This window comes from Podarcis muralis, chromosome 10 (assembly GCF_964188315.1).
Source record: "Podarcis muralis chromosome 10, rPodMur119.hap1.1, whole genome shotgun sequence".
NCBI classification, from domain to species: Eukaryota; Metazoa; Chordata; class Lepidosauria; order Squamata; family Lacertidae; genus Podarcis; species Podarcis muralis.
The window spans coordinates 47,417,734-47,432,127 of NC_135664.1; the positions used below are offsets into that span (position 1 = coordinate 47,417,734).

General features: G+C 44.7%; 1 protein-coding gene across 2 annotated transcripts in view; it reads left to right on the forward strand.

The window, feature by feature from the left end:
- Positions 1-6,819: 6,819 nt before the first annotated feature.
- NPTXR (neuronal pentraxin receptor) overlaps positions 6,820-14,394 on the forward strand; it is a 30,336-nt gene continuing 22,761 nt past the window's right edge. Inside the window, exon 1 of one of the 2 annotated variants that reach the window (XM_028746707.2) lies at positions 6,820-7,689. In XM_028746707.2, coding sequence (XP_028602540.2) covers positions 7,060-7,689 — 630 coding nt within the window. In that variant the 5' untranslated portion in view covers positions 6,820-7,059. The remainder of the gene's footprint in view (positions 7,690-14,394) is intronic. The other variant, XM_028746708.2, reaches the window with a different exon arrangement.

Sequence of the window (14,394 nt, forward strand, 5' to 3'; positions counted from 1 at the left end):
ACCTGTGACCCTGCAATGGAACGCATGATTCTATATAGTAATTTGTGGCACTGTGCACTCAGCAGGCAATGGCATTTATCTTCTATGAGCTAGTAGTCATGCTAATACATTTTCCACAATGTAACACAAGATGTCATAAATACGAGAAAGAAGGTGAGCTAGTACAGGCCATTGAATTAAATATAGCCTGAAAATATACCCTGTGATTAAGTATACCACCATCTGTTTGAAAATGAATCACAATGCCTTTCTATCCTGAAAGGCGTCATAGAGAGTGACTGCAAAACTCGACCAAAAGCCCCATATACTGGCAGAACTGAAAACATCCTTCTCTTGTGTTTCCACATCAAAAATCATTTGAAAAGGAACTGGTGTTCTCATCACAGGGACTATAATTGTTCATGAAATGCTCTATGGATTTTTCTTAATGGCACAAAGTCCTGTCCAAGAAGCCAGTCATGATCCCTATAGCAAGCCTGCCATGGTGCATGTGAGTGGGCACAACCAAGTATAGAGTGTTTTCTTTATTCAAAAATTTCTACACTGCTTCTTGACCTGGGATTGCAAGGCAAAAGATGAAAATCTGTAGTTTATATTGATTTCACTCCTAAGAAAACAAATACCCTGCAGCAATAGACAGTTGATGACTGGGGAAAGATGTGTACTCTGCATGTGCTAGAGGCACTTCTATAATGCTAGCAAAATACCCATCATGAGACATGGATTTAAAAGGAGGGCTTTTGTAGTGCCCTCTTTGAGATTCCTGTTGGTGAAGGCGAGACCACCCACTATCCAGAGTGGAGGGTAGAATTTGCTGCTGCCATACCAGCAGTCTCAAGTATAGCACTTTACATTTCTAAGGGAAAGGAATGACAATCATTCACTCTGCACAGGAGTAAGTAAAGGAGTGCACTTAGGGAAGCTACAGAAGTAGCAGGAAATCTGCTCTCTTCCCATGCTAGCCTCTAGCAACCTAAGCCATTAAGGAGAAAGCCTACTCTGATCTGCACTGCTGCATCCTGGGTTTTGTTGTATATACTATAGTTCTGAGCATATTTAGGAAACTGCTTTTATACCAGGTCAGGTTATTTGTCCATCTATGATTTATTTATCCATTCATTCAATAAATGTCTGTCTGTCGACAGAGCGAGCCAGCAGTGAATCACACTGTTCAAAGTTGGAGTTAACTCTTTATTAGCAAAAACACAACCTTCCAAGACTTGGCTGAGTGTTAGGCCTAATAAGCACAGCAGTTCATCTCTGGTAGATCTTAACCCATGAATCAGTTGCTGAGACTGAAAGTCTCCACTTCCCCACAGCTGTCCAACAGTTTTCTCCTCTCCAGGGCTTTCCCCAAGCAATTGGAGACTGCGTCTGTGTGCAGCCTCTTGCTGCTTCGCCCATTTCAGCCCCCCTCAGGTTCTGGGAGAGAGGAGGGGAGCTTGTTACAGCAGGAGAGGGAGACACCTATGACTCAGGAACTGGTTAAGAAACAGTAAGCAGAGAGTAGGAATATGGGGGGGGGTAGAATCACATATATGCTTATGGGTCTGAACTGGTGGTGACTGACCTAGAACAAAACCGTGGGCTCTGAAAAAGGTAAATTCCATGCTAGGGATCATTAGAAAAATGAATTGAAAACAAAACTGCAAATATGTTATATAGGTCTATGGCAGGCATAGGCAAACTCAGCCCGCCAGATGTTTTAAGACTACAATTCCCATCACCCTGACCACTGGTCCTGTTAACTAGGGATGACGGGAGTTGTCCCAAAACATCTGGAGGGCTGAGTTTGCCTATGCCTAGTCTATGGTGTGAGCACATTTGGTATAACATGGACAATTATGATTGCTTCATCTCAAAGAGTTTGAAAAGATTCAGAAAGGGACAATCAAATGATCAAGGAGATGGAGCAACTCATCTATGAGGAAATATTGCAGCACTGGGGGCTTTTTGGTTTGACTAAGAGGCAACTTGATGGAAGTGCATAAAATTATGTATGGCATGGAAAAGTGGAAAAAGAAAAGTTGCCCCACCTTCTCAGAACACAGACAAAAGAAAACAGTTCTGGAGGCAGTGATGGCTCCCAACTTGCATGGCTTTAAAAGAGGATGGGACAAATTCACGGAGGTAAAGGCTATCCATGGTTACTAGTTGTGATGGCCATGCTTTGCTTCCATGGTCAGAGGCTGTATGCCTGAAACCACAGGAGGAGCGAACCCTGGAAAGTCACTGCTGCCAGTCAGTGTAGACAATACTGAGTTAGATGGACCAGTGGTCTGATTCTGCATAAGACAGCTTCCTGTGTTCCGATCACTGGATTCCAGACTATGACACCTGCTGACCAGTCAATACCATTAAGAACCCTTTGTTAAAATTCCACCATCCCCCTTCACCAAGCTGTTTGTTCCCAGACAAGTTCTTCATAATGCTTAACAGCATTCTTCCTGGAAAAATAATATCTACACAGATACACATGCAAAAATTAAAGCACACAGCAGGATTCACAGTTAATTATTTACAAAGGCATTTCTCCTCTAGTCAAGCATTTCGAGTAATTGCAGTCAGTTTCCCAACGCCAATAAATATTTTCCTCTCCAGATAACACTCTTATCCTCATCCAGACCATTAGAGGCAGCATTTACTATTAGCAAAATAGAATATTTATCCCTTATAGGAAGTGGATTGGACAAAACATAAGAACTCATCCTTTCCAACAGTCTCTCTTTAATTACCTACACTCCAGACTGATCTGTTTGGCAACCAAGTTCCCTTCCTCCTCCTCACCCCGTTTATCTTTTGCTTTACACTAAAACTTATAAAGCATTTATTCCTAAGCATTTATTTCAACTCCTTGTCATGAGGAATGATCAAAACATGCATAGTGCAATTCTGTACAGGTCTACTCAGTAGTAAGTTCCACTGTGTTCAGTGCTGAGTTCTCTCTAGCCAATGGGTTTAGGATTGCAGCCCTAATTCTAAAAGCCATCATATCTCTACAGGCGTGCTCTCCATTAGCTTCCAGAATACAATGCAAGCACAAGCACCAAATAATTAATAAATGCCAGCAACAATAATAAAACAGACACCCACCCACACAAATGCTAAAATCCAATACATAATTGCAACCCAGACTCCCTTGGAAGAGACAGCAAAAAGAAATGGGTCTTGAGGACTTTCCTAATGGGGGATGGAGCCCGACTGAAAAAGCGTGGGGCTGTTGCAGAAAAGGGTCCTCTCAGGCCAACCAACCTAATTATTCTCAGAGGCGGGCAAGTGAGAAGTGTATCCAATGTAGAACTCAACATGTGAGCAGGCTGGTCTGGGAGAAGGTGGTCTTTTAAGTAACTCAAACCCAGAAAGTTTCAGGCTTTAACTTTGAACGACTCATCCAGTGTAGCTGGTGCAACATAGGTATCACATGAATGGGCTTCCCTAGTATTTGGGTGGCTGCATTTTGCAGCAGCTCAAATTTCTGAACCATCTTCAAAGGCAACCCTAGGTCAAATGTGCTGTAGTAGTCTTGCCAAAATGTCATCAATGCACTGATAACCAAGGGAAGGCCAGAGTTCTTCATTCAGTTGGTATGCCAGCTGTAACCTAAGCACTTGTAGCCAGTGTTGGCACCTGAGCTTCCCTAGCTTGTGCCAAGTCCAGAACCCCCAAAGCGAGTCATGCTGTGATCCAAACTGTAGATCTGAGGCCTTGAACGAGTCTTTGTTTTTTTGTTTCGTTTGCTTGTTTTGCCAGACCAGGAAAGCTTATCCCAGGGGTCAGCAACATTTCTCAGCCATGAGCCAGTCCACCATCCCTCAGACCATGTGGGGGGCCGAACTATATTTTTTTTTTGGGGGGGGGGGGAATGAACGAATTCCTATGCCCTACAAATAACCCAGAGATGCATTTTAAATAAAAGCACACATTCTACTCATATAAAAACACGCTGATTCCCGGACCGTCCGTGGGCTGGATTGAGAAGATGATTGGGACCCATCCAGCCCCTGGGCCTTAGGCTGCCTACCCCTGGCTTATCCAATCAAGCCAGCTGCCAGTAATTCACTTTCACTCCACCATCCCAATTGCTTATAATGGGCACGATACTTAACTCTGGCCGATAGACCTCCCAGTCTGCTTTTGCCTCAATAGCTGGCAGACTTATGCAATACTTCCAAAGAGGGGTCTGTCAGTTACAGGAGCCTAATTCTGCCTTCTTCCTTTTTGCAGAATACATGGCGTAGAGAAATCAATGAAGTGTTTTTCCCACACCTCTGCCACCAGCCTGCTGCTGATCAAAGCAACTAGCTTACTATTTAATGGTTATTTAAACCACCATTCAAAATAAATGATCCTCTCCAGTATTTACAATAATCAGCTTCCACTGTGGGCATCTACTGTGGCTTTCTTCAGTTCCTGTACAGCTGCTTTTTCCTGGCATCATTTCTTCTAGCTTTTTAGTCTTAATCATTGCTCCCAGGCACCTGGGACAAAGCATAGACAAAGCATTTTGATTCTCTGCTATTATCTGCAATACCCAACAGTCCCTCATCAACCTCCTTAGCTCCAACTAGAGATGTGCAAATATGTCCATGTTGTTTTCTCATTTTCTTAATCTTAACTATGGTCCTCTGCATTTTCACATCAGCTTGCTTTAAAAAAAATAAATCAGCAATCTAGTGCAGATTTCTACTGTGTTCACAACACTCCCCTGATCTATCAAGCTTGTAACTCTATTAATAAAAGCAATGAAATTCATCTGGCGTGACTTGTTTTTGAGAACCCATGCTGGGTCTTAGTAGTCACAAAAATCCACAGCCCCATAGGCAGGCAAAAGTTGTTGGAGGTTTCATTGGGTCTTGGCCACTACATACAGAAGTCCCACAGAGGAATAGAGAGAGGGGTGGGTGAGAGAGAGGGGAAGAAAGCAAAATAGTGCTAGGAACTGTTACTGGTGAAAGTTCATAATAATGGTGAAAGTTGAGTTGCAGATACTAAAAAATCAGGAAGGGAGCAAAAGCAAAGAAACTAATGAGCGATTTTTAACTGCCAGAAGACTAGGTAGATGTAAACTCAGGTCATGCTAAAGAAACAATTTCTAAATAACAAACAATTGTGTCTTGGATCAGTCAAGACAAAATACTATTCTTGTTTTAATGCTATAATGTGCAAAGGGTCTATTGTAAGCATCTTGAAGCTCCTGGGGAACTCTGATTAGGGCAGGCAACAGATACAAGAATGCAAAACTGCTTTAAAAAATCCAGAAATTCAAAATCCAGACAAAAATGCTATGTTGCTGGCACTTTTGAAGGTGTGAGCCGGTCATGACAAAGCATTATTATTGCACAAAAAGTATTAACAGAAATGTGATATTTTGGAATAGTAGAGTTCATACAGAAAGCACACAACTAGAAACCTTGCCAGAGTTATAATGATGCTAACATGTTTTGTCATACTGCATTTTACAATTAATTATTTAGACTTGCAGCAAATGGTGGTGGTCCTGTATCCTGTTTTCATTTATTCTTTTCCTGTCCCCTGTTTTTGTATTCCTGAAGCATATTAGAAGGCCATGTAGTCATATAAGATTTTCTGCTTTCATAAATAATAATTTACAATGATAAAAAAATCCAGTGCATTCATATTCCATTACAAAGTTCTATCAAATGAATCAACTATTTAGAAGAGCACTGAAAGGTAAGATCTGTTTAGGAAGTAAGATTTCAAATAAAACATATTAGAAGAAATTTCAGAACACATCTAAAAGGATGCCACTGTAATTAAATTGAAGCACTGAGCTTTTTAAAAGTGGCAGCCTTGTCCAAAATGGAGAATTTTAAAACAGGTTAATCCTGATAAACCAAACATAAATTTACAACAAGTTAAGCAAAACAGGTGAGGAAGTATATAACAAAGGATCATAGAAATTTATTAAAGTACGTCAGAAACCAGATACCAGCCAGAGAGGTAGAAGGACTATTAGATGGCAAAGGTGTGGAAAAGAAGCACCACAGACAAAAGGGAAAGTGTGAGAGAACTCCTTGACTCATTCTTAATTGCATGAGATGGAGAAAGATCCACACTTGAAGCATTTCCCCCGGTACTGCATCTGAAGAGCTATTTCACACAGAGGTGACAGACATGCAATTGACAAAAAGGAATGTGCCACAGGGGTTGCTCGAGCTGATATTCACTCAAGAATCGTTAAGGAGCTCTGATGTGATTTTGTTGGTCCTTTAGCAAAAATAGAAATAAATCAATCTGGGATTGGCCTCTTTACCGGAGCACTGAAAGCCCCCTCAGTCTCTATAGCATTATATTATAGACCCTCCAACCTAACCTGTGCCTCGCTTAACTCGAAAGTATGGCTAGTGCTAAAAGGGTCACATACGGACCAAACCTTTCTCGCTGGAGAAGGGCTAGGGGCAAAGAGCAACTAGGAAACGTGACTTTCTCATGTTTCCTCCTCGCCCTTTCACTGCCAGCTCTCGATCGTCATCACGCTGCTCTCTTTACATCTCAATCCGACGGGAAACAATCCCGGGCACCGCGGTTTCATTCCCCTTTCCCAAAAGAAGAAGTGTTCCCAGGGCGATTGCTATTGCCCTCCATTCCCCGCCCCAGTGTAAAAAAACATGCCTGCTGGATCGTGTGTGTGCGTGTGTGTGACAAAGAGAGCGAGAGAGCTGGTGATTCTTCGAGGCAGCACCAACAGCGCCCTTCCTCCGCTCCTCCCGGCGCCGAAAGGGTTACGAGGCAGCCGCCGGAGGGGCCCGGAGAGGAAGAGTCGATGACGTCCCCGCTCGCGCTCTCCAATCAAGATATAATCAACAGCCTTGGTTCAAGTGGCAGAAGGAAGCCGGGGCTTCTCCAGCAGCCGGTCCCCTCTCTCTCTCTCTCCAGCTCCCCGGCTCCTCTCTCCCCCACCTCGTGCCGCTTTCCCCTCCCGCCCCTTTTCTCTCTCCCACCCCCGGCTCCCCTCCCTCGGGGTGCCGCTTTCTCTTGGCTGGGGTCCCCCTCGAAGCTGCCACCCTGAAGTTTCTGGTGGTGCTCCTGGCCGCAGGGATGCTGGCTTTCCTTGGTGCAATCATTTGCATCATCGCGAGCGTCTACCCTGCGGCCGGCGGCAAAGGAGCTCTCCAAGGTGCTGACAATGGCTCCAACGCCGCGGCCGCGGCCCTGCTGCCCGCCTCGGGCTCGGCCGACAAGACGCTGGGCGCTCTCCATGGTGCTGGAGAGAGCCCCTACGGGGGCTTCTCGGCGGGGCCCCACGACGCGCTGCTGGACCTGCTGGCCAGCGCCCGGCCGCAGCAGCACCAGCAGCTCTTCAGCCGCTTCCTGTGCACCCCGCTGACCGTCGAGTGCCCGTCGGAGGGGAGCCCGCAGGGGGACAGCCCCGGGGCGGCCGCCGCCAGCGAAGAGCTGCTCTTCCTCCAGAGCACGGCCGAGCAGCTGCGGCTGACGGCGCAGCAGCAGAAAGACCAGATCCTCATTGACCAGGAGACCATCCGGGAGCTGACCACCAAGCTGAGCCGCTGCGAGAACGGCCTTGAACTTAGTTTCCAGGATAGCCCCTCCGTCTGGGGCGTCCCCAGGCAAGACACCATGGGCGACCTGCCCTGGGACTCGCCGGCCATGATTCAGGAGCTCGAGGAGGCTGTCAGGTCGCTGAAAGACAGGATCGACAAGATAGAGGTAAAAAATGAAAATGCACCGCCCTTCGTAAGCCAGTTCCTTTTAGGTTCTCCCTCTCCTTTTCTATCCCATCCTTTCGCTTCCCCTCTGCCTTATGCACACGTTACTTTTACCTCCTTTGCTGTAATCAGGAGTTATATTATCAGGCACTTAAAAGCCTACTCATAAGCAGTGGTTAGGGGAGACTCGCAAGAGGGAAACCAAGATCTGCTAGGAAGTAACTGCAGCCCCACTTCCAGCATAGCAAGAGGACAGATGGCAACTTCATCTTGCTATAATAAATTAACTTCAGGGTAAATACTGCAGAGAAGATGATGGGCACACATACCCTCAGTCCCAGGCAGGTTTCTCTCCATTATTACTACTGCATCTCCTTGTTCATGGTCTCTCTCTCTCTCTCTCTCTCTCTCTCTGTGTGTGTGTGTGTGTGTGTGTGTCAGTCACACTCACATTTTATCACACACATTGCCAATATTTTATCACACACATTGCCCCCCGCAAGACCATCACCTAAATTGTATATGGGAGCAATCTTTCTCCCGTAAGGATAGGCTATTAGTTTGTGAACAGTCATGTTCCCCTCTACTTCTGCCCATAAGGTTGTTGTTTTTAAATTGCATTTTAATAATTCATGCAATTTAATCATAGCTGTGGTATATTCTGGTAAATCACTTGGCCTTAACTGGGTAAGATGTGTGTGTCTAGGTTTGGGACTTGGGTGGAGGGTGACGTGTGTGTGTGTGTGTGTGTGTGTATAATGAGGGGATGATGAATACAGTGGTACCTCAGGTTACAGACGCTTCAGGTTACAGACACCGCTAACCCAGAAATAGTACCTCGGGTTAAGAACTTTGCTTCAGGATGAGAACAAATTGCGTGGCGGCAGCAGGAGGCCCCATTAGCTAAAGTGGTACCTCAGGTTAAGTACAGTTTCAGGTTAAGAATGGCCCTCCAGAACGAATTAAGTTCTTAACCTGAGGCACCACTGTACTTGGCTGTTGCACTGAGCACATACATGTGAGTTGCATTCTAGTACTCTCTGTAAGCAATCTCTTTGATGGCTCACAAACATTACCTGTTAAAGAAATAGGCTATGTGCAGAAATGTGCATACAAGCAGATGAACAAACAGATATATTGAGATAAAACAAAAAACCAAAAACCAAATAGACACATGCTTGGGTCAGATTATCATCGCACACCCCACAGCCATTCTGTCCCTATCATCAGAGCACATTTTCTTTCTAGTCACATTTTAATTAATTCTCGGGAGACAGAGTTTTCTTCTCTTCTGTTGAAATACTATATATTACGAAAAACCTGGGGGCATGTTACATATTAGAGCACCTGATAGTAGAAGTTTATGAAATTTGATACTGCATTAGGGGATCCAAATCCTATTCAGTTTTGCTTTGAACTAATTATTGCTTTAATTCCCCACGAGCATACTCCTGTCTCTGTGTTATTAATTGCTTAAAACATTAATTTTATTATTTTCATGCCGCATTGCTTGATATCCGTATACCCACCAGTTACTCAGATTAATAAAGGCAACAACATAAATTCTTGGAAATGGATTCATTTATTATTTTCTTCTGTTCCTGTTAAGAACTCTATTAAAGTCAAAGACATAGTTATACTCCAGTGTCAACTCCTGCACTGCACATGGTATTACTAGTAGGCCAGTGTAAAATGCTTGGTGGGTCTGCCACTAGGTCATTTTGTCTTTGGTTTTTAAAAATCACAATATCTCGAAAGTTGTTTGATGAAGCTAGATATTATTTCACACCCCTGTACATTCAAGATATTGGCCCTAGGGCCTTCCCCCCACCTCTCCCCCCACACCACCAGGATTCTCTTATTACTCATCTTGGAATCCTTGCCCCAGATTTCTGCCTCCTGCCTGATTACAGATGGATAAGAGCAAACCTCACACAAAGAGCTACTGCTGATGTTTCCCTAGAGAGATGTTTTCTGCTTTACGGCTGCGTGAGAAAGGGAGAGGGAGGAAAGAGCTTTGAACTCCCATGCTCTGTGGATGTGCTTTGACTAGCTGATGCTGAGAGCAGGGTTCCTAATCAGAGAGGTGCAATTTGCACGTTATATTATTTGCCACTGAGTGCACACTCCCAAAGGAGTGGAAGCCAATCCCACCTTTCTGATGAGTGAATTCATGTCAAGGATATTGGCAAACACATGCTTTTATTGCTTTCCCAGTTTACATTTGTGGGGCTGCATGTGTACCAACAGAAAACTGTATGTGTGCGCTTCTACAGTAGGTTCACTGCTGTATTTTTATGTTCATCTGCAACCAGCCTTGCAGTTTTCTCCTTTGGCCAGACTTTAATGCTGTGCCCAGACTGAATCTCTGGTTCAGAGCCTCCTGTGGTCCTGGATCCTGGCAGAAGTTAGCAAGACACTGTTTGTATCCCTGCTTTCCGTTATACATCAGGGAGGTTGTTGTTGTTGTTTTAAAAAAGCAAAGGTTGGATGGTTAGTACAGTAATTATACACTGGTTGAACTTCCAGGCTGAATTCCTTTTAGAATTTGTGAGATCTGGTACAGTACATAGGTAAAGGTAAAGGGACCCCTGACCATTAGGTCCAGTCATGGGGTTGCGGCGCTCATCTCTCTTTATTGGCCGAGGGAGCCGGCGAACAGCTTCCGGGTCATGTGGCCAGCATGATCTAAGCCGCTTCTGGCGAACCAGAGCAGCACACGGAAACACCATTTACCTTCCCGCTGGAGTGGTATCTATTTATCTACTTGCACTTTAACATGCTTTCGAACTGCTAGGTTGGCAGGATCAGGGACCGAGCCCTGGGAGCTCACCGCGTCACAGGGATTCGAACCGCCAACGTTCTGATCAGCAAGTCCTAGGCTCTGTGGTTTAATCCACAGCGTCACCCGCGTCCGGTACAGTACATAGTCATTGGGTAAAGTCATAGCCTGCCCAGACATTCATAATAATCTTCAAAAGCCCTCTTCTCAGTGCCCCACCCTAACCACCACCATTGGAGATAAGGCAGTTAACTACTGGAGATAGAACCTTCTTGGTCCTTACACCCAGTTTATGGAACACTCTCTCCTCTAAGAAGCTCATCAGATGCTGACTTTCATGCCTTTCCAGAGACAGTTGTTCTCTAGATGATTTGAACCATGGCTCACGTAAGTCCCAGTCAGGGTGCATTAAGCAATGCACTTCTCTCTTGGATCCCACCTGGCCAGCTTGTGAGCTGAGCTATATGGATGGGTATATTCCTAGTTCAAGATAAAGCCATGCTTGTTTGCTATTAATGACCATGCCTATAGCATGTAAAACTGTTGAACTCAAGCATACAAATTTCTGCCATTCACTTTTACAGCAGTCCTTTCGGAGCCCCAGTCTTTCAGATCCAAGTGTGATAGGCTGTCTTGTAGAGCTGCGTTTTTGACAGTGAAACAGTTAAAATATGTCCATGGCAATCACTAAGAGGCAACACTGATGGTTCATTCATTTCAGACAGCACTCTCATGCAAGATCCCTTAATGGTGGAAAGCCCTGGTGGTTCATGTGATTGATTTGTCTGCAGAGTGTCTAGAAGAAATCTGACAGGCACACATTGTGCAGAATGCCCATGCCCATGCCTATGCCCATGCCAATCATGCTGGAGGTGCTGAGGAATCTATTTCTCTCCTCCTGGTATAGGGTGATTCTATGCATGTTTATTTAGAAGAAAGTCCCACTGGTTTCAATAGAGCTTACTCCTAGGTAACTTATCATCATCATTTATTAAATTTCTTTGCAGGATTGCAGTCTAAACGGGTGCCTGATAGGTGGATCGTTCTGCCTCAGGGCATGATCCTTTGGCACCTTCCAATTCTAAGATTCCAGGATCTTTGCAAGCTGGCAAGGCAGGTTATTGCCATTCCCAACTAATATTTCAGGGGGAAAGCAATGAACAACGCCTGACCCAGTGAACCACAGGCAGAGCATCTTGTGCAGGCATTGTGCTATTTTAGAAATTTTGCTCTGAGTTTCCTCATGAGATACTGAGAAGGGTTCTTTTACTGAAGAATTCAGAAAAAACAAAATTCAAGTAAGTGAAACACTAGTTTGATTTAATTTAAAACCGCCTCTTAATAGCAGACCCATAGAGCCAAATTTAAACACATTTAAGTTTTTTAAGGGGAATTGAATACATGATTGATTATCTCCCGCTGAAATCAAATGGAATTAACACTACTAAACTTTCACTGGATTTCCCCACAGACTTTTTATCTGCATGCTGACATACGTTAGAGAGCATCCATTGATTCTGCAGAAATTTGAGAAGGGATTTCAAATAAGATTATTACTATAATCTATGTGTTGTGTTATGACTGTGAGACATTAACAGGATTTGGGGAAGATTTATCAAATACGTATTAAAGATTTTGGATCTTAATTCACACTGAAGTGCTCCAGTTTTTATGACCCAGATCATAATCCCAGATCAATGTGGTTTATGGTAGTAATGACTAAACCCCTTAAGGACTCACCTGAGGTCACAATCCAGCTCAAATTAGATGTGATGGGCTAAACCATGGTATACAGGTGTACCTTTCTTTTTAGTGAAAAGCTGGTTTGGAGGCTGGCATCAGGAGTGGAAGAGCAGCAGAAAGAGGGGACACTTAATTCTCCCCCCCCCCACGCCACTTGCCTGCTCAAAACTATCTGTTCTGGGGACCCCAAGTTTTGTTACCCACCAGAGGGAAAGCTGCTTGTGGATGGCTTTTGAGCAGACAAATAGTGAATGGGTTAACCAGTCCCTCCTCCCCATTTTACTCTCGGCTGCAGCTTCTGAGGCCGCTTCTCGGGGAAGGGGAGAAAAGAAACAAGCAACCATTACTTTGATTAGTTATCCCACCGAAAGCCGTAAAACAGAACATGCAGCACAATCCTAACCACATTTTCTTTGAAACAAATCATACTGAGTTTAATTTGCTCACCAGCCTTTCTTTCTTTTCTGTCCTCATTTTTCACCCAGTTGGCTCCCTGCTTGCAGCCTTAATTGAGACTATCTGAAATCCCATTAACCATGACTAATTTCTGCTGGTTTCTTCTTAGAGATTAGCATCTTATTTCTGATTAGGTTGATACTAGGGTGACAGTGGGCAAGTAAAGAGTCCATTTGGTGCACTTTTCAACAAAAGTTTGCATCCGGTGTGGTCCTGGGCTTCCTACAGACACAGGGTTGTATCCAGCTAAGTCCTCCTCAAAGTAGACCCATTGAAATCAATGGAGCTACCTTATTCGTGTCCATTAATTTCAGCGGGTCTATTCTGAGCATGATTACAACCAGATACAACCCGTATTTAGGAACATAAGTGAAATGAGCTCTTGCCACCCTCCAGGTTGAAAGCTGAGTGAGCTTTGGGGAGTCAGGAGCCACTGGCAAGCTGTGCATTCTTTGGGTGGGGTTCTTTCCAAGTGCCCCCTATGATTATCTAATTAAAATTGTGCTTGTTGCTTTATTTGTTAAAAGCTCCCATCTCTTTTATCTCCACTGACTTGCACCCCCCACCCATGGACTGGTGCAGGCCCCCCGACATCCTTTTTCTTGCTCATTCATGATTTGTGCTCATGAGGCTATCGCAGCAGTTGCACGTGATCCAGCTTTCAATACAGCTTGTGTCTGCAAAAGATTTGGGCTGGTCATACCAGACCATTTCCATTCAATGCATACTCTGCAATGTCCTTCTGAGATCCCATAACATGCCACAAATGTTCTGGTATGTTTCAGTCCCAGTTTTGTAGTGCTTAGAATCTCTCCAGACATCAATAATATGGTAGCATCACAAAGCAAGCTAAAGCAGAATAAATCCATCACTAATGCAGAATACACCTGCAATAGAACACCAATGTGGAGGGGCCCACAATGGCCAGCGAATCTGACTTCTCCTCAAATAATGGGGTGGGGTGGGGACACCCTCTCAAAGCTCAATTCTAGACAGAAGGCTACCTATGTCTAACAACAACAACAACAACAACAACAACAACAACAACAACAACAACAACGTTTATTTATACCCCGCCCTCCCCAGCCAGAGCCAGGCTCAGGGTGGCTAACACCAGTAAAATTACAGTAAAAACATAATAGGGGAAAAATGCAGCCTCGTTTTAAAAGTAGCCCATAGATCAAAACCATAAGGGGAGGGAAACATAAGGGTCAGACTGAGTCCAAACCAAAGGCCAGGCGGAACAGCTCTGTCTTGGAGGCCCTGCAGAAAGATGTCAAGTCCCGCAGGGCCCTAGTCTCTTGTGACAGAGCGTTCCACCAAGTCGGGGCCAGTACTGAAAAGGTCCTGGCCCTAGTTGAGACCAATCTAACCACCTTGCGACTTAGGACCTTCAAAATTTTGTCATTTGTGGACCTTAAGGTCCTCCGCGGGGCATACCAGGAGAGGCGGTCCTGTAGGTACATGGGTCCTAGGCCACATAGAAGAAGAGTTTGGATTTGATATCCCGCCTTTCACTCCCCTTCAGGAGTCTCAAAGCGGCTAACAATCTCCTTTCCCTTCCTCCCCCACAACAAACACTCTGTGAGGTGAGTGGGGCTGAGAGACTTCAAAGAAGTGTGACTGGCCCAAGGTCACCCAGCAGCTGCATGTGGAGGAGCGGAGACGCGAACCCGGTTACCCAGATTACGTGACTACCGCTCTTAACCACTACACCACACTGGC